Source organism: Pygocentrus nattereri, chromosome 29, assembly GCF_015220715.1.
Source record: "Pygocentrus nattereri isolate fPygNat1 chromosome 29, fPygNat1.pri, whole genome shotgun sequence".
Taxonomy (NCBI): domain Eukaryota; kingdom Metazoa; phylum Chordata; class Actinopteri; order Characiformes; family Serrasalmidae; genus Pygocentrus; species Pygocentrus nattereri.
In genome coordinates this window covers 9,382,749-9,401,754 of record NC_051239.1, presented here as the reverse complement: position 1 = coordinate 9,401,754, position 19,006 = coordinate 9,382,749, and the positions used below count along the sequence as shown (strand labels likewise).

At 39.7% G+C, this 19,006-nt stretch overlaps 1 protein-coding gene and 1 long non-coding RNA gene across 2 annotated transcripts in view; one reads left to right on the top strand and one right to left on the bottom strand.

Annotated features, from left to right (window-relative positions):
- antxr1a (ANTXR cell adhesion molecule 1a) overlaps positions 1-13,800 on the top strand; it is a 52,424-nt gene extending 38,624 nt beyond the window's left edge. Inside the window, exons 16-18 of the mRNA XM_017696330.2 lie at positions 740-907; positions 3,049-3,129; positions 12,933-13,800. Coding sequence (XP_017551819.1) covers positions 740-907; positions 3,049-3,129; positions 12,933-13,292 — 609 coding nt within the window. The 3' untranslated portion in view covers positions 13,293-13,800. The remainder of the gene's footprint in view (positions 1-739; positions 908-3,048; positions 3,130-12,932) is intronic.
- LOC108426672 overlaps positions 1-19,006 on the bottom strand; it is a 44,646-nt gene that overhangs the window by 20,258 nt on the left and 5,382 nt on the right. The window lies entirely within an intron of this gene.

Here is a 19,006-nt window from a genome sequence, read left to right as displayed (position 1 = left end):
CGGATGACTGTGTGTTGTATAAAGTCTATTTTGAAAAATGCAAACATTGGACCAAACAAGTCCTGGCTGATCGACTACATGAGCAAAAAAAATTCCATTTTTGCCAGAGTATTGTTTTCTGAAGTGTTCACTATTTTATATAGCAGAAGGACATTCCCTTTATGTGTGTGAAATACGGACCACTTTTAAATGGATCAGTATTTTATCATTCACATGTTTACACATCTACTGTTAAATATAACTAAACTCAACTACCAAGAATCAAGAGACTGTATTCCACATCAGCTCTGATGAAAAACCACAAGGCCAGAATAGCACTTAAATGTAACCCTCAACTAAACTACAGATATAAAAACTCCACTTAATATACCATAAGGACAAAATACCTCAATAAATCTGTCTGTGATATACAGCTGCCTTTTCACAAATAAGCCACAACCCATAAAAACTTGCTATGTAGCAAGAATATCCATGTTTACAAAGATGGCAAACAACCAAATTTATAGTAAATGCTGCGCTGATTCTCCAAAATCGTCTTAGTTCCGTCAAACTTTCTAGACTTAAAAAAAAACCTTTCCCAAGAAGCAAAAGCTTCTTAAAGCTGTTACGTTTGGTTTGTTCCAGAAATTGAATGACAAGGAAAAGCTTTACCCCAAACATTTCTGGTAAACCAGCAGTAAAAAAGAACGAGGGTGAGTGTAAAGAAATGCATTATCTTCATCTTGGTCCCTAACTTCAGGTACGCTGGGGTGAGAAAGGATCGACTGAAGAGGGTGCTAAGCTTGAGAAGGCAAAGAACGCCAGAGTAAAGATGCCAGAACAAGAGTTTGAAGATCCACCAGCCCGGATTCTCAACAACGGCATGCGGAAACCCCAAGGTTCTCGCAAGTGGTACTCGCCAATTAAGGTGAGGATGGCAACCAGTAGCACCCTAGCCAAGGATTTACTGTGGTCCAACTGAACACCTATATTGAACATGGGATGGAGTTTAAAGAAATAGTTTAAACAAAACAAACAAATCTACATTTATGGTATTTAGCAGACGCTTGAGTGACTTATGATTTTGATAATTTTACACAGGTAGGTAAAGGTAGTTTTAAGAGTATTGCCCAAGGACTCTTATTGTTTTAGTGTATGGTACTTGCCCAGGCAATACATTGAACCCCACGCTACAGTGTAGAAGGTAGAGATGTTACCCACTACACTATACCAACTCTGACGTCCTAAGACCACTTCTTACTTTTCTACTGGAAATACAAGACTACAGTTGCTGACACTTAACAGAGCAATGCAGGCCTAAACCATCACACACTTTCCACAAACTGTGTTGTTCAATCTCAAATAGCCTTGCTTATGTAGTTTCTGACACTGACTGACATTTTGTTATCTATGAAAATTGTCCAGACTTCAAAATATCTGCTACTGCTGTCTCTTTAGATAATTACGGCATACCAGGAATTTCCAAGGTTTTCCCAAGTGGTTGAACAATCCACTCTCATTCTAAAGGGCATTTTTCAGATATGATTTGTGTTGAAGATGACACTCCTCTCTCGATCCTGTGAGTGTTTACAAAATGTGTCAACACATCATACAAACTATACACACGGGTCACGGCATCAAGTGTAAATATTATGTAAATGATATCTGATCTAGGGCAGTTGGTGTACGTGGGCATCTCACTATTGTGGTCAGCCAATATGTGATGCCTACAAGTAATTGTATAATGGTATGGGTCTTCTAGTGAGCAGCTCAGCTGACAGCCATATGTCCTAAGTATTTTCCCTATCCCGCACTTCATCATAGCTGAACCAGTTCCTCCAGCTTTCTGGCTCATGAACTAAGCTGTACATATGGCATTGGAGAACCAAGTTAAGTGAGGTAGCCCTGGGTGTGGAGTTCCATATGCATGCTGCCAACTGGTGGGGGTCTGTAATGGAGAGCAGATACACAGTTCTAACCTCCAGGAGACTGAGGTGGCAGAGCCAGTGCTTTTATTACACAAAAACCTCTCTTCATTTTACCCCTACATTATGTTCTGCATGTTTGGTGTGCAAACTTTGCTTCTTTAGTCTTGCAGTATAGCTATAAGGGTTACTAACCGGTGATAACTATATCATATTCCCATTTATGCTATTTATTTCTGGCACTTTCTTTTTCTAGCATGTTTTATCTTCTCCTTACTTTCTCCTAGTTTTCATTCCACTCCTATCAGTTTCCATTCACATATTAAAAACGTCTATAGTACTCTCTAACTGCATTCCTGTCCATTGTGTTTGTTAATAAACTGGCTTGTAACTCATAGAAAGCTGAACACCATGCATCTTACACGCTAATGATCACCAAACCAATAGCCAAGCCATGACTGAGCTCGAATATGGCTCTGAGTCTCTGCCAGTTTGCTCAAGGGGAAGGTCAGAGGTGAGCACAGCTGAAGAATTAGTACCCAAAGAAGGATGCTGGCCTCTGGGAGATATTGCAGACTAGACTTTGGCTTCCCTTTCAATGGTTAAAGTGATGCATTAGCCATAAAATCGACTTTACACAATTCTCCCTTTAACCCAAATGTAGTCCGTCAGCTAAGACATATTTGGTGTTTGAAGTTTGCTTCTTTAGTTTTGCACTGAAGCTACGAGGCAAATGTAGCTAACAAGTAATGGAAACTTACATTTATCACTTAGCATTGTGCAAACTTCACATACTTGCTTCAGACTTCAATAGTTATCACATATACACTTGCTTATGTAGATTCAGACACTGAAAACGGACTGAATTAGCTAAAAACAGCAGCAGAAGATATGAATCCCTTAAATTGTGGATAATGTGTGTAACATTATGAAACATGATAAAACTAAAGAGAAAACTTCAAACACCAAACATGTCTTGGCTGTCTGCCTACATTTAAGGTGATGGGAAAACTAGATTTTAATTAGATTTTTGGCTGAACCTTTGCTTTATAAATGCAGTTATATGTGTGTAATTGCATTTATAATGCTAAAAATCTCAAAGCATTCTGATCTGACGTGTCTGCGCGGTGTTGGGATATTTCAGGGTAAGCTGGATGCGCTGTGGGTGCTGCTGAAGAAGGGCTATGACCGAGTGTCCATCATGAGGCCTCAACCAGGAGACAAGGTAAGAACCTCAAAACAACCTGAACAGCAAAAAACAGCTAATGGAAAGTCAAACATACAATATTGTTATACAGACGTGGTAAATGTGAAAATGACACACCTCTTTACTGAAGATTTATTATTTTCCTTGCTTCAGAATAGCGAAGACATCAAAAGTACGAAATAACACAAAATATTTATTCAACTAATAGCTATGCTCAGCCGTTGTCCACGTAACTATTTGTTACTATTAATTTGATCATTTGTGTGGCAACACATGTTTATGCTGATCTGATGATCAATAAAGACACGTTAGGCTTGGTATCCACTGCGTTAAATAAGCCCAGACTTGCAGTGCGAGCTGCAACATTCCATTTAAAACAGACTTCACAAGCGCGTGAGAAAAAGAAGGAAGACTTAGGATAAATTTCAAACCGCCAAGAAACTTCTTGTTAGCTTTTGTTTTAGGTTGTTGAACATACGGACAACTGGGACAATGTAGGAGTGCAACATTCAAACTAATATATGACCAGCAAAATGAATCCTAGAAGAAAATACACACAACTTGCTACAGAAATCTGAAGTGATTTAAGCTACAAATTCCAAACTCAAACTAACTCAATTATTTTTGAGTGAATGTATTACAATCATTATTTTTACTTATGTTGACTATACAGGAAAATAGAATTGTTTATAAAAGATAAAAGATTTAATGTGGCCAACACTATCAAAAGACCACAATTCACTTGTCTACAGTCAGTGACAAATTTTACTCAACAGCAAAAATAAACTGCACATATATAAAACAATTACATGCACATTTTAAAGGATGACAGACTGGTTACTGCATGTTCTAGTCTTAGTTTCAGTATATTCATAATCAGGTCTGTTAAGTGCATGAAATAGCCTAATTGGTGGCTATATGGCTTAGCCAGGCACCTGGTTTTAATGTATGAAGCCAACACATTGGTGGGCAATTATTAACCATATTACATTTGATTCAGCAATTAAGCTGATGGTGTATTCTTTTAAATCAGTGAATCAGACAGACTGCATTACTGTTTACATTTAAATGCTCTGGATTTCTTCTGCACAAAAATAGGTTTAAGCTTTATGGCAATCCAATATTTTTTCATTTAGGATTTGTTCCGGAAATAAATCCATACAACCTCAGGGAACTTCACGAGCTGACACACATTTCAAGAAATTAACCATTAAAGCCTTTACTTAAAACAAAAAAAACAATCAGGTGTGTAGTTTGCCAAAGCAACCGCCTAAAACACTACGAATGGGGAGAAAACTGAGTAAAAATCAAGCAAAGGACAAGAAAAAGAACGTTCACCAGCACTGGCCAACAGTAATTACGGTCTTACTGTATATCCTCAGCTGTGCAAACTCTCTACAGAAGGTTTACTAGGTATTAAAGTGTGTTGATCTAATCATTCATCCTTTTCCTCCAGCCCAACATGTTGAACTTCTAAGCAACCTTTAAACCTGTCAGTCAAAATCATAAAGCTTGGCTTTACGAAGCTTTCCCCAGGCCGGATGAGAGCAGAGGAATACAGCAGCATCTTACAGCCAGAGAGAAAATGAAAAGCAGATTCCCACTGACACAGGAAAGCTCACAGTGTGTTTAGCATAGATGCAGATAAGATAGATCTGAGGACTTATGTCTGCACACTGCAGACCCAGCGTATTCTACACAGTATAGCTGTGGCGGCATGCTGACGTGAGAGAAAGTGACTGGCTGCTCCGATATAGATAACAGGATAAGATTTGTTAGCTTGAGCTGTTAGTGCTGGCTTGTGTTTACAGTCCAATGAAATGAAATCATGACTCTGGGCTGTAACCTTCAATGCACAGGCATCGGAACAAAACATCTCCAATTTTTGTTCATTTGTATTTTTTTCATAATGTGATCGTGCCAGTTGCTCTTTACATGGTGTCAAAATTTCCTGATGAATGGAGAAACTTGGGTGGCACGGTGGCGCAGCGACTAGCACTGTCTCCTCACAGCAAAAAGGGCTTGGGTTTGATTCCTGGCTGGGTAACCAGAGTCCTTTCTGTGTGGAGTTCTTCATTGGTCTACATGGATGGTCCAAAAACATGCAATTAGGCCAACTGAACACTCCAAATTGCCCCGAGGTGTAAATGTATATGTCTGTCTGCCCTGTGATGGACTGGCAGCATGTCCAGGTTGTATCCTGCCTTCTGCCCAATGACCACTGGGATAGGCACTAGCTCCCCCTGTGACCCAGGAGGATAAGTGGCTTAGAATAGGTGTGTGTTTGGAGCGGTCCAAGTGGTCCAAAATTACTTGAACTAAAATCTTGCTAGAAGCATGTTTCTTCTTTCCCCTGTACAGTTATCTTGAGGATACAAAGTTTTGATATGAAACAGAAGAGCTAAAAATAGGTTCAATAGTGACTGACTACATGGTTAGGATTCATACAGGAGTAACTTTACTGTTTATGCTGGTCTTAAAACTAATTTTGGCCATTTAAATGAAAACCTTTTGATCAAAACGTATGATTTTGAAAAGCATACATTCCATCAAGTGTGTTCAAACATGTGTTGTTTTGGTGAAAATGGAGTTATTATTCCTGATGATGCGACAACCGTCCATGGCCAGAAGTCTCTCTTGGTGGATAGCACCACATTCCCAGTGCAATGCTAGCCGACATGCTTCTTCCAACCCTCACAAACGAAAAAATTGACCAGCAACCGTCCTCAATGAGTTTAGAAAGGTAATTTCTTTCTGTACAAGAAAAATGAAACTCAAAGTTTATTCTCAACTCCACTGTCTATCATTATTGATACTAACTGTTGTCCCACAGACGAACTTTTTGCAGCCAAAATCTTACACAATTCTAACATCTTGTAATATCAGAAAATCAGGAAATAAATATTTTGCCATTTTTCAACATCACACTTATCGTGTTAGACAGCTGCTTGTATGAACAGAGTCTGTCTGTGGATTTTAAATTAAGAAAATGTGAAGCAACGTTTGAGGTGCAAAGTAATAATCAAAGTCATATTGGTTGGTTTAATCCAAAGAGAGTCATGAAATTGAGTCTTAAAGTCTTCCAGAAGCTGCTTTCTTAGCTTAGATTGCACAGCAGAAACAATCATTTTTCCAAGGTTACAGCTGTACAGTAATAAACACTAACAGACAGTGCAGATGGGCAAGGAGCAAAGAGTAATGAGGGACACATTTTATAAGAATTATTGTAGCTCAATGAAACAAGCAAAGAAAGTGCAGATTCTAAGCTTTCAATCAGTACCACATTTGTTTGTAAAGAAGAGTTACTTTATATATATATGACTTGAATTTGATGAAGTTTTTGTGGGTTTTTTTGTCATTTTTTGAGTTGGAAGCAGACAGAAGAAATTCAGAGGTGACTCCAACAGGCCAGTAGAGTGTAATTCAAATGTAAAGCAAAATAACAAGAATAACTCTGTCCTTTAAACTAAATAGCCAGAACCTGCTTTATAAGAAATCTCAGCCAGTCCACGTAGTAACTGAATAAGAAGGCTTAGAATGTAAGAAGCCTTTAAAGAGGTTAAACAGTGTAAACACTAATGATCTCCATCTGGAAGCCTTTCCTCAGTTTCCAGTATCAGGATGCATTTCAACAGTGATCTTCCAAAGAATATAGTGGTGAAGGAACGAAATGAAAACAAGCGGAGGAGTTTCATTTTGTCGCTTGACCTAAAATGAGAGGATCAGCAGACTATAAACACATGTCAGGAGTTTAATGGCGCATGGAAGCACCAACTCAGCTCGGAGCTCGTCCTCAGGGGCATGTACTTATTTTCCCTCCCGCGTTCCTAAACATGCCTCGATCCTAGATCGAAAAATAATGCCCAAAAGACTGAAAATGAGAAAGCCACCTGTTACATGCCTTTTCTCCCAGCCCAGGCAAACAGACAGAGGCGGAAATGTATTTACCATTTTCCTACAGCACCGACAGCCAGATTAAAGACATGGTTATTTTGGGAAGTACGTCATTTATCTTACTTATGTAAAATAACTTTTTGGAAATTCTTCTTCCAGGTTGACCTCTTAGACTGCAGGTTTATTATATAGTTATAACTCTGAGGAACGGAGGAGATATTGCTTTGCTATTTAAATGTAATTGCATTATTAATTAGATAGTTTAAGTACTGAATTACATGTACATTTGAATTGCATGACTGACTTTTTTCTGTTGAGAAGACTGTATTTTTTATAAATATGTTTACTTACAAATGTGAGATTGATTAATTAAGAATCTGCACTTTTGACAGAATTTGTCCACGTAATTCATATAAAATGACATACTTTGGTTCTTGCCAGTGACAACTGCAATGTCTAAGCATTCATCTTAAGATTTATTCAGAAACTGCTATTAATAATTGGGTGTCCAGGTGTGGACAGGGGTTAAGGGGACAAGACAGAGTTTAAGTGTAAAGACACAGTCACTGTCTTCAGTTGTGCCTGCTTTATAGTGAAGAGAGAATGCCTTCTTAGATATGCATCATACTTTCCACTCTGTAGCCTGGACCAGCAGGCCTGTGTAGAGAAAGCCATAATAATCTTGGACCACATAGTTTGGCAACAAATGGACATGTCAGTGGTTATGTTATGCAATGAGAGATTCAGTCTGTTGCCTTGAACTGGAGTTGGAGAGCAGGACAGGGCATCACATGAAAGGCACTATGAGCGAATATAGACAACTATGTTTTAAATTGTCATATATTCTACATAAATGAGAAAATCAACATATTGACTGAGCTGCCACTGATGTGATAATTCACTTCAATATAAAGCAGGGGCCACAGTCCAAATGTTAAGAAGAGCCATTTTGTCTTTTCAACAAAAATCATATCAAATCAATTATATGTCCATTTTACCGATTTTTTTGTGAATGTGTCTCAGTATGTGCTGATGGTTCAGGCTAAAAATAAGCAGATTTACTTTACTCAGTGTAGCTCAGCTATAGCTGCCTTTTTCACATCTTGAGCAGGAAACATTTCCGCAAAAGTAGATCCGTTTCTTGTAAAATTTTGCAGCTGAGAGTGAAGCGGTTGGTATGTGGATCAGCACCTCCAAGTCTGAGTCCATGGTCTTAGCCCAGAAAAGGATGGCATGCCCATTTCCGGATAAGGGGAAAGGACTTGCCCCAGGTGGAGGAGTTTATGTATCTCGGGGTCTTGTTCACAAGTGACGGGAAGAGGGATCGTGAGATCGACTGCAGGTTGGGAGGGCGGCAGCAGTAATGCGGTCACTGTACTGGACTGTAGTGGTGAATAGGGAGCTGAGCCATGAGGTGAAGCTCTCTGTTTACTGGACGGTCTACATCCTGACCCTCACCTATGGTCATGAGCTGTGGGTAATGACCGAAAGAATGAGATTGCGAATACAAGCGGTGGAAATGAGCTTTCTTCGTAGGGTGGCGGGCTACACGGTGGGGGTGTACAAGGCACGGTCGTCGTCCTAGGACCCGCTGGAGGGATTATATCTCCAAGTTGGCCTGGGAGCGGCTTGGGGTCCCCAGGAATGAGCTGGAGGAAGTTGCGGGGGACAGGGTCATCTGGGATTCTCTGCTCTCTCAACTGCTACCATGACCCTATCTGGACTGAGCGGTTAACGAAGATGATAATGTAAAAAAATCCCAAGCTTATTACATACAAAGACTTATTATAAAGGCATTTCAATGCAAACTGGCTGAGCTATTCTTAAGTTATAGAAGCATGTAATAAAACTTGCCTCTGGCCATTTAAGGGAGTATCCAATTAGCAGAATCATGAATGTTGGCTTACGTTATATCAAATTAGCTAGCCAGAAAGAACTAAAATAAAACAAACCCAACAACTTAAGGTTTGATAAAGTGCTGTCTCAGGTCGCTGGCCAGCTAACTGCTCCCTCAGACTGGAAGTTGGAAGACACATACAAAAGTAACATCACTCTCATTAGTATGGTTCAAATTATAGGGAAAATGTACTGTATTGACTGTAGTTCATTACTTCCCACCCTCATTAACCTCATTGAAACAGTGAGTGAAAACAGAAAACACAGAATGCCTACTGCAGCTAGTTGGTCTTTGTTACAAGATGGTGGTAAACGAGACTTGCACTGTGTGCAGTGAGAGCCGCACGCCGAGGGTGTTGTCATTAATGGCGCAGAAATGCACCCCCACCCTTATCCTCTCCTGAGAGCCAGGCCTCAGCCTTATGTCCTGCTCTTTGCTCGAGCCCAGCTATGAGTCACAGTTGGCGTCGACATGGCTTAGCCAGTGCCATTTTTCTTCTACAAGGCGGTTCCATCAATATTTCCAAATTCTGCATTCATACTTTCATTGGACACCATGGCTGAATGCATCCCTTGGGCTTTGTTTTTAAAACAAGCCATACTGTAATGAGGCATTAAAGGCCAAAATCTTAGTAGCAAAATGTCATGATACTCCTCATAAGCTGAGCATGTATAACCTTCAGACTTCTGCAGCTGTTTTGCTGTATTACTAAGATATTATATATATTTTTTTAATAAATTCTAGAAAAATACATAATGAACTGCATTTATATTATGTTGCAGTCGGTTCAGGCTCAAATCTGCATTTATGAATTGCTTTTAAAAGCCAGAATATCGCTAATAATAGTCACCTCCAATAGCCACAACTCCTGCAGGGTTAAAGTCAACATGCAGTAGCTGCAAACAGCACAGCATTCATCAATTCAGCATGCTTAATTGTTGTGGAGACTTGTGAAATGTGGTGGAGTGGTTCTTTAAAGTATGAACAAGGGGAGTGTGCATGAAGTCAAGAGGAAACAGCTGTGAGCAGCGAAACAAACACACACACAGATGTGCCGTCAGGCATGTGTGTTGTGAGCTGGCATCTAGACGGCTGCGAATGCATACAGTGCGCTAGATTTAAACAGTTCATTTCAGCGCTGGCTGGGAAAACCATTACACGCGTCCAACTTTAAAATATGCCCTGACACCTGGGGAGGCGTCTGGCCTCGGTCGGAACGCTGTGGTATGGTTTTGGGAAAGAGATTAATACCCACCCCCAAGTCGCTAGTTGCTCTAAATTTCCTTCCTGAGCCCCAGAGTGAGCTCTGAAGGACATGCGCATAGTCAGCAGTCCAGAGGAATCGTGTCGTTTGTTGGATGAGCACTGAGAAACCCCAAAATTCCACAAATCATCGAGCCTGACCCAGTTTCTGAACATTAATGTGTTGTGTGTGTAGAGGTTGTGTATCTTGGTTAGCATAGCAACTGCAGTCATGCACAGTTTTGGAGTCAGTAACTGGATCAATCTAATTTTCAAAGAATGCAGCCTCTGCTACATGTTCAAGTGCTTTTCTCAGATAGCTGTCCTATATAAAAGATCTGTCAACTATTAAGTGTACGCTAGTATTTCTGGAGTGAATTTGCTCTATAATTAGCTAATGATTGCTAAAACTGCTGATCGCTAACTTCTAAAACTGCAGCAACTGTCTAAATAGACTTGATCTCGGAAAAATTCCCCTTAGTTTGCTTTGTAGTTCTATTTTGTTGATATGTAGTTAGAAATATTAGGAAAGACTTGCGTTTTGGTGGAGGTTTCATCAGGATAGACAGATGACATGGAAACAAAGGATATAGAGATGAAAAAGAGAGAGAGAGGGAGGAAGAGCATGGACACACTTCAATATTATGTAACCATTGACCATTGGATGATGGAGGAATTTAGATTTAAGAAACAGCATTAAGGGAAACTGTGTGTGTGGAAGAAAGAGAGAGAGAAAGAGAGAAAGCTTGGCTTGATGGTCGGAAAGTAAAAACTAGAAAGAAAGCCTTTGTTGGTCAGAGGAGGCTTGAAACAAGCGGTGGAAAAAATGATCTGATTAATTCTGTCCAATAAGTGCTGTTTAACTCCTTGCAAGGAAAAAACCCCCATTTACTGATGTTCTGCATTATTATTACTTGTGTTTGAGGTTTAGTACATAAGGATGCTTTCACACCAGCCTTGTTTGGTCCGAGCCAAAATCGCAGTTGTGAAAGGTGCCTCAGACGATGGCCCAGATCAATGGCCCAAAATTTGCTCGGACCAAAAAAAAAAAAGGTGATCTTGGTCCGGATCAAACTGAACCATAGTTTGGTTCGTTTGCCGTGCAAAACACTTTTTTTGAATAGTTTGAACTTTCGGACAAATTGCAGGAAGTTGAGGCAGGCGAGCATCAGCTATAAAACAACAGAGGAAGAAAAAGAACTGGGAGGGAATTGAAGATGGTGGTAGCCCCTGGGAAGAGGAGGAGATGAAATGTTTAATTACAATTTGGTCCAATGAAAAAGTCAAAAGTCAACTTGGAAAAAAAGGCGTAAAATGCCAAAAGTTACCTTTTTTTCCTGAGAGGATAAAAGAGAGGTTGTTAATTTTCTCCATCCGAATGAGACGTGAAGTGCACACTCCTCTGATGATGACAGAACGTAGGCATTTCATACAAAGTTCTTTAATGCACTTGCTAACATGCGACGTGAAACCAAAAATAGCCTGAATAAACAGAGTATAACAAAAAGCATTAGGGTTTGGACCCTCAGGCGTGAGGCGTTAAAGTGATGTTTGGCCAAAAATCAAACTTGCACAATTTACCCCTCACCAAAACGTAGGCAATCAACCAAGACATGTTTGGTTCTGTACTTTGCTAACAAGTAATGGAAACTTTGCCATTGTACACAATGCATGTCTAAATCATCACATACTTGATTTAAAGCACATGAAGATGTTAAATGTTAAATAGATGAAAGTACAGGCAAAATTCAGGCTGCTACTATTGTTTTTATTAGCCACTTGTTAGCTTATTAGCTTCTGTCCACTTTTATAGATACTTTTATAGATAACGATGGGAAAACTGGGTAAATTAGACTGTTTCCGAAGAAGCTGTCGTGTAGTGATATGTGACCAGTCCATAAACCTCTTCATTAGCTGAGGGGAAGTGGAGCTCTGTTATTTTCTTTAAGCGTTTCGAGAAAACAAGTTAAGGTCTGGCTTTTACAGCTTCCTCAGTATGAACCTCACTGCAGGAGGTAACATTCATTCCTCACCCCAAATCTGGGCCTGTTGTGGCCTCCACCATAAAACATGGGGTGTTGAGACTGTATCTGGTGGAAACATTCAGCTTGATTACAGCTTAGCTACATGTTGGAGAGACATTTTTATGCTGCTGGCCACTTCACCTGCTCAGACCAACCAGCAGTCCAACGATGAAGTAATGTAACACTGCACATTCCCACCTCTAACACAGCGATGCTGAGTGACGTCAGTGACAAAAGCTAAACGTTTTATTACAAAGGCGATCCAAGGAGGAACCTCCTGGGGTCCTTTGTAGTGGATGCCAAAGCAAAAGCCTCATTTTATGTTTTAAGAACTCCAGTTTTCAAGCCTTTACGTAGATTTCAAAAGCCATACAAAAGGGTTGGCTAACAATGGGGAGTCATTCTGGAAAAACAACTGGGTTGACATGCTACTATTACTATTTTGCTTATGGTATGATTTACTAACATTTTGTAAATAAAGGTTAATCTTTGAAACTGAAGACAAAGTTGGTCCTGATTTTATACAAGCTGTTTTTCTATGATCAAAAAGTTATATCAAAATATATTAAATGTATTGTTGCTGTCTTATGAAAATCTCTTAAACATGAATTTTACAGAAGAAAAACTTCTTAATGTAAATGTAAATTTTCTTGATTGCTCCATCATGAAACACACACAGCATACAGCACAGAATATGGTTCTATATTGAATATTGCTACGCTAACGACATGTAACTGACAACCCCTCTAATTATATCTTTCCAGGGTCGCTGTATGAACTTCACCCGCATCAAGAACACCCCGCCCCGTTACCCTGCCTACAGTCACTCCACCCCTATCTACAAGCCCCAGCAAGGCTGCAGCCCCCCACCACCCCAGACCCAGCTACCTCCTCCACCCCGCGCTCCTCCATCCTCTCCACCTCCTCTTTCCATCACTCCATCCCCACCCATCACTCCTCCTCCCTCATACTCACCACCCCCAGCCTGGTCTCCACCCTCCTCACCTCTTTTCTTTGCTCCGACCACACCCACAGGCTCTCTGCCTCCGCCTCCTCCTCCTCAGGCTCCACCCCCAGGGAGAGCTCCACCACCTGAGCGCCCACCGCCACGCCCCTCTCTTTAGGGCTGAGGCTCTGATTGGAGGGAGAGGAACAGGAAATAAAAAACTTGACGGCGGGACGTCACCAGAAGACTCGAGAAGTAAAAACCTGAGGGCAGGAAGTGCAAAGGACTCAATTTTCCCATATCCTCCTTCTCTTGTTTGCTAAACCACAACATGGTTGTGGCTTTTGACAGTAAAAACCTAAATGCTTGGACCCACCAGAGGAAACAAAGCGTCTGCTCTCTTGAAAAATGCTAGGAAATGGAATACAACTCACTTTTAAGCCATAAAACTACCAGGACTAGAGGAAGTATTATTCCAGACGACACTGAACAAACCAGTCAAGCCTTCAAAGCTTAACAGCAGACTCTCACAAAACGACCACCACTGCTCACCCCCAGTGACAAAATGGAAATTCACTTCACGCAATTTGCTTGTTAATGAACTCCTGAGAAGATAGAGAACAGTACTTGCAGGGAAAAGCATTGACCCATGCCAAAATTAATGGATGCGTGTATATATATATATATATATATATATATATATATATATATATATATATATATATATATATATATATATATATAGAGCCGTTTCCCAAAGGCAAAATTCAAGCAGCTACAGAATTTTACTAAAAAAGCCCAGAAAGACACCATAATGTACAATTCATTTGAGATATGTATTCAGTGGGAAAAGTTGCAATATACATACATTTTTTATTTACCAAGACATCCACCAACCTGCTTGTGTTGGAAGTTTGTAGATAAATCATTACAGGCCTATGCTAACGTGCAATGACACTAGTGTACTTGACAATGTCAAAGCATGGAACTTTGACATTTCTTTGGTCTAGGCTATTTTTATTTTTGTTTTTAATCATAAATGTACTTAACCCACAGATCAAAGAGCAAAAAAACAAAAGCCATCTTAATTGTACCAAAGGAAACGTTCACTCTTTTATGTTAGTCATTCGCTTGTGCAATAGTGCTTTCAGTAAAAGATCTGGGTGGAACATTCTGGAGTGGGGGGTGGAGCTCCAAAGAAACAATAGCTCCTGGAGAAATGCCAGGTGAGATACGGAGAGCAGGATAACCCTAGAAAGGTGACTGCGCACGGGTCTTTTGGACTATCAATGCAAAAAATAAGTGGATGTAATTTATGCAACACCTTACTTTGCACAATACACATCTGTAAAGGTGTACGAGAGCACAATTACCTGACCTGTTTTCCACTTTTATACATGCATTATGTATAAATATATGTATCCCTTCGCCTTTTCCTTTTCGATTTGATATCAGATAAGTGGTATTCTCGTTTTTGTTTTCGTAACTGTCAGATTGAGGTTTATGATTGCATTGGCTGAGACACGGTGAGTTTCTAATGGAAGTGCTTTCCACACCTGGGAAGTTCAGTAGTTAACATTGAAACTGAGAATTCTGATTAATTTCATTAATCACACTTCTTTCACAATTACATCTTCGGGACACTGACCTAGAATGACCGCAAGAGACTATTATGAGTAGCTTTTTTCATTGGAAACCTTTGTTAGCTTGCCAACAAAAACGTGTTCTGGCCAAGGACTAATATGCCACAAGTGTTTGTTTGAATTACATGTTTGTTTTCCTCTGTACCTGTTGTATATACGTCGTGTCACAATTTCACATAATGTGTAATCCTTTTTTGTTTGTGTTTTTGCCGTCTTCAGCATAAGTTATTACAGTAACACTCATGCCAAAACCGTCTTTGAATGACACTCATGGCCCGTTTTCATGATAGTTCAGTGGTTTTCCATGTCGGGCGATTGTAAGGAATCAAAAGCAAATCACTGTCTAAAACAAATCAAGACAGCAGGCATTTTTTTTGTACTTGGCATTCTACTTGTGTTTTGCATCACTCACTAAACTAGTGACAAATAAGAGTCGTGTGTCTTTTTCTTCGAGGGTTCAGTTCATAAAGAACGACAGGCAGTTTGAAAACAGGAATAAACTTTGACATCTCATGAGCTTCAGAAAAATCTTTAGCTTTGCAGGGACTGAAAATGTGTCAACTGGTAAAATTTGAACACGTGTACATTTGTTTGCATATCACTATGGATGTATTTGTGGGTGCTTCTCAATAGTCCTGATAAACCGGCCACTTATTTTCCATTAATACGATGAAATCTTTTTCTCTATGCTCTCATGACACTTTCAAGTTTTATCACTATGTCTTCTCCCTAAACTTAATTCCTTGAAGACATAGTGGAGTCTTGGCCAGACCATCCCTTATACATAAAGGCCCGTCCACACCTGGCATTATCTTACGTCTTGGGTCATCCAATCAGTACGCAGCACTAGGTACAGGTGTGAATGGGGTCAAACGTGTCTTGGAGACGCACTGCAACCCCAACCACTCAAACCACCCTCAGAAGAGGTCAGGGACATATATAGCCACGAAGGAAGGAAGGAAGGAAGGAAGGCAGGCAGGAAGGTAGGAAGGATGGATGGATGCTTTATTGATCCTGAAGGAAATTTAGTAGTCACACAACACAGGACAGTAATATTATAAGAGTGTGAACAATACAACAGGAAGAATAATATATAGAAATATAGAAAAATACAACAATCTGGAATAATATATATAACTGAAGATGAAAAAGGCAGTGCAATAACGACTGTACAAGGAGGCACAGGTAACGGCATATAATGACAACACTGAACAAAAATGTGCAGATATTGGTACCAAAATAAAGTGTCTAGTGTGGAGTGATCAAATATGCAAGATGCATGATGGGGGAGACAAAGTGCAGTATGTACAGTAAGGTGCAGATGGATCAAATGAAACCTAAGATTTAGCATGAGATAAAACCTATGATTTAACACGAGATTCAGATTCAATCCTCATCTCTCCTCTTCTCGCCTTTTAGAAGACTCTTTCTGTGTGGAAAAATTCACACAAAGGCATCAACATTCATACTTGTTTTACACACACATTGAATGCATTTAATTGTAAGCTTTACATAAAACGTCTTAAAGATTCTGAAATTATTTAGTGAGTGCAATTTAATAGACATCTTAAAGTTTGGTAGCAGAGCCGATCTGAGCATTTTTAAAAGGATCAGGTATCAGCTATATCAAAATAATATTTAGGTGAAACACTGAATTTACATAATTATCATAGACGTAGTCGATAAGCCAAGATCAGGTTCATTAGCAATAGAGCTATGAGGCACCGCTGACAAACAACTAGATGTCAATAGTCACCCAAAAAAAGTGCATTCTCCTGCAGGAAACATGGGCCAAGCTCAGTATAAAGGTTTGTTCGTGATGGTTTTAGCGTGGTCAGAGTCCAGATTTCATACAGAATATTTGGTCTCACATTAAAAACAAACAGGTAATGATTTTCAATTGTATGAAGCCATCAGTGCTCAGCGGAACAATACTGACTCTTCTTTCTGTAAAATGCCGTCCACAAATTTACCCACAACACTTTCACAGAAAAAACATTTTAAAACATTTCAAGAACTCTAAGTGAACTAAAGTACTTAATTAATTAAGTATTTAAAATTTAGTTGTTTAAAAGATTTGTTGTTAAGACCATTAAAAGCTCAATGTTTTGCCTTTTTTTGCAGAGAAGTGTACATCGTCCCTCAGCCTGTATCTCAAACTGTATCCGGCTCCTCATTAGGTTATGGGTTAGGACACACTGACTTACTGTGAACTTTTAAAATGAGTAAAACTTCACTTTGTAGCTTCATTCTGGGAGCAATCATTTTAAACAATATATTGTGTCACAGCCTTTTGAAACTGTACCTTATACATGAATAAAATGAGCACATTCAGCACAGTGATAAGCTAACTGGGGTGTCTGTTAGCTGATACAGCCAGCCAAGTCCAGCTGACAGTTAGTGTTCTCCTTCAAGCGTGTTGAGCTGTACAATGACGGCGCATTAGTGGTTGTTTGAAAAGATGCTGTGGCTTCAACCTTCCAGCCTTGTGCGAGAAAGAGACCTAGCTAGAAGGTAGGAATTGGCCACAACTCATTTTTGGGGAAAAAACACAATAAAAAAAAACAGCCTGATCAGTTCATACAGCATTTAAAAGTAATTAGCATGTAGGACATCAGATGTAGATAACTTCAATATACTTGAAGTCTGCATTGTGTGGTTATACAGGGTGATTCAAAAAGATTCATCTGATTTCAAAATGATTTCACTCATAAGTCATTACAGAATATGCAATACATTGTAAATGCTTTAGGCGCATAAACGTTATTATGTGATTGGACAAGGGCTCAATATGAACCTCCTCCAGCTGTACGGACAACATCAACGCCATGGTCAAATTCATCCCATACTCGGTTGAGCATGTCTGGTGTCACTGCATTCCCAACTTTTTCAATGCAATTTCGGAGATCATCCAGTGTTATGGAACCAATGACAAACGCTCTGAGCTGTTGGAGGTTCACTGCCAACAAAAATCACACTGCACTGTTATGACCGATTCACCGTTATTGAAGTAGAGGTCGGCATCTCCTCGCAGACTGAAAGGACAGTCAGAAACTCTATGACGCCCCCCTTTTCAATTGGTATGTGATTGGTTCCTAGGCACCTCACGGTTGTAAAAATACAGTGCTTTGAAATCAGATGAATCTTTTTTGAATCACCCTGTATTTTATCAGCCAAAATACATCAGCTCAGCATCAGCTGATATATCATATTTAAGGACTTAGGCTGGATCAGTGGCCAAAAAAATCTCTATGTTCCAAACTTTTGACGGGTGCTTTATTTGCTCTCACACAGACTTGAGCACACAAAGCCGGCCGGTATTTAGGCAGAGATCTTAAAGAGCTCACACTGTCATCGATGTGTCTGATATCAAAGGAGGTTAAAACTGCATATGGTCACAGCTGGTGCTTATAGCTTTAGTACAACCTCTCTCATGCACAGCCAAAGACAACTCCACAGAAAGAAAGAGAAGTTGAGAGAAACAGAAGTTGAATGTATTTGGAATTTCACCTCACCTAACTCAAGCTGAAGGAGGGACATTCTCTTACATTCAGTTTCCATTCACTTTTTACAAGTCTCTGTGGTTTTATTTGTTTGTGAACAGAGGAGGCAGAAGCATGACCTGAGCTCCTGCAGTGCAGTGGCACCCGAGAGTCTTCAGAAAGCTGTTTTCGTTTAAGACTGATCAAATGAACTATTGTGTATGTTTTCTGCTGCTAGTGTTAGTCCATTCTGCTCCTCAACATAAACTAAGCAATGCAGAGTAGATTCTTTATCTGTACTTTGCAATCCTTCGAAAATGCCTTGATGTAACAGTCTAAAAGAAGACTGGTCTGCATTGTGCTGGTGAATCATTTGATTCCTTTACAGAAACCTATCTGGAACATTCTGCCAGGATATGCTCACAGAACATCTGATTAATTCATTAATTTTTTTTTGTTGCATATTGCGATACATAATATAGTATCGCCAACGCTACTACTGCGACAATGATTAGCAAACCATGTACTGTGCATCCTTATTTAAATACAGACAAATTTAGACATACTATACAAACTTTAGTAGTGTACTTTAACCTAAAAATGACATTGCGAGCAAAACTGTGATTATTTTCTGTAAATTAAGGCTCCGGGTTGGTTTTGGGCCAACAAGACCAGCACATTACACTTTTTCTGGCTCGAGGCTTGAATGCGAAATGTAGTGTGCAGGGTTGTGCCGTTAGCAACCTGAAGTCTTTTTGGCCAAAACC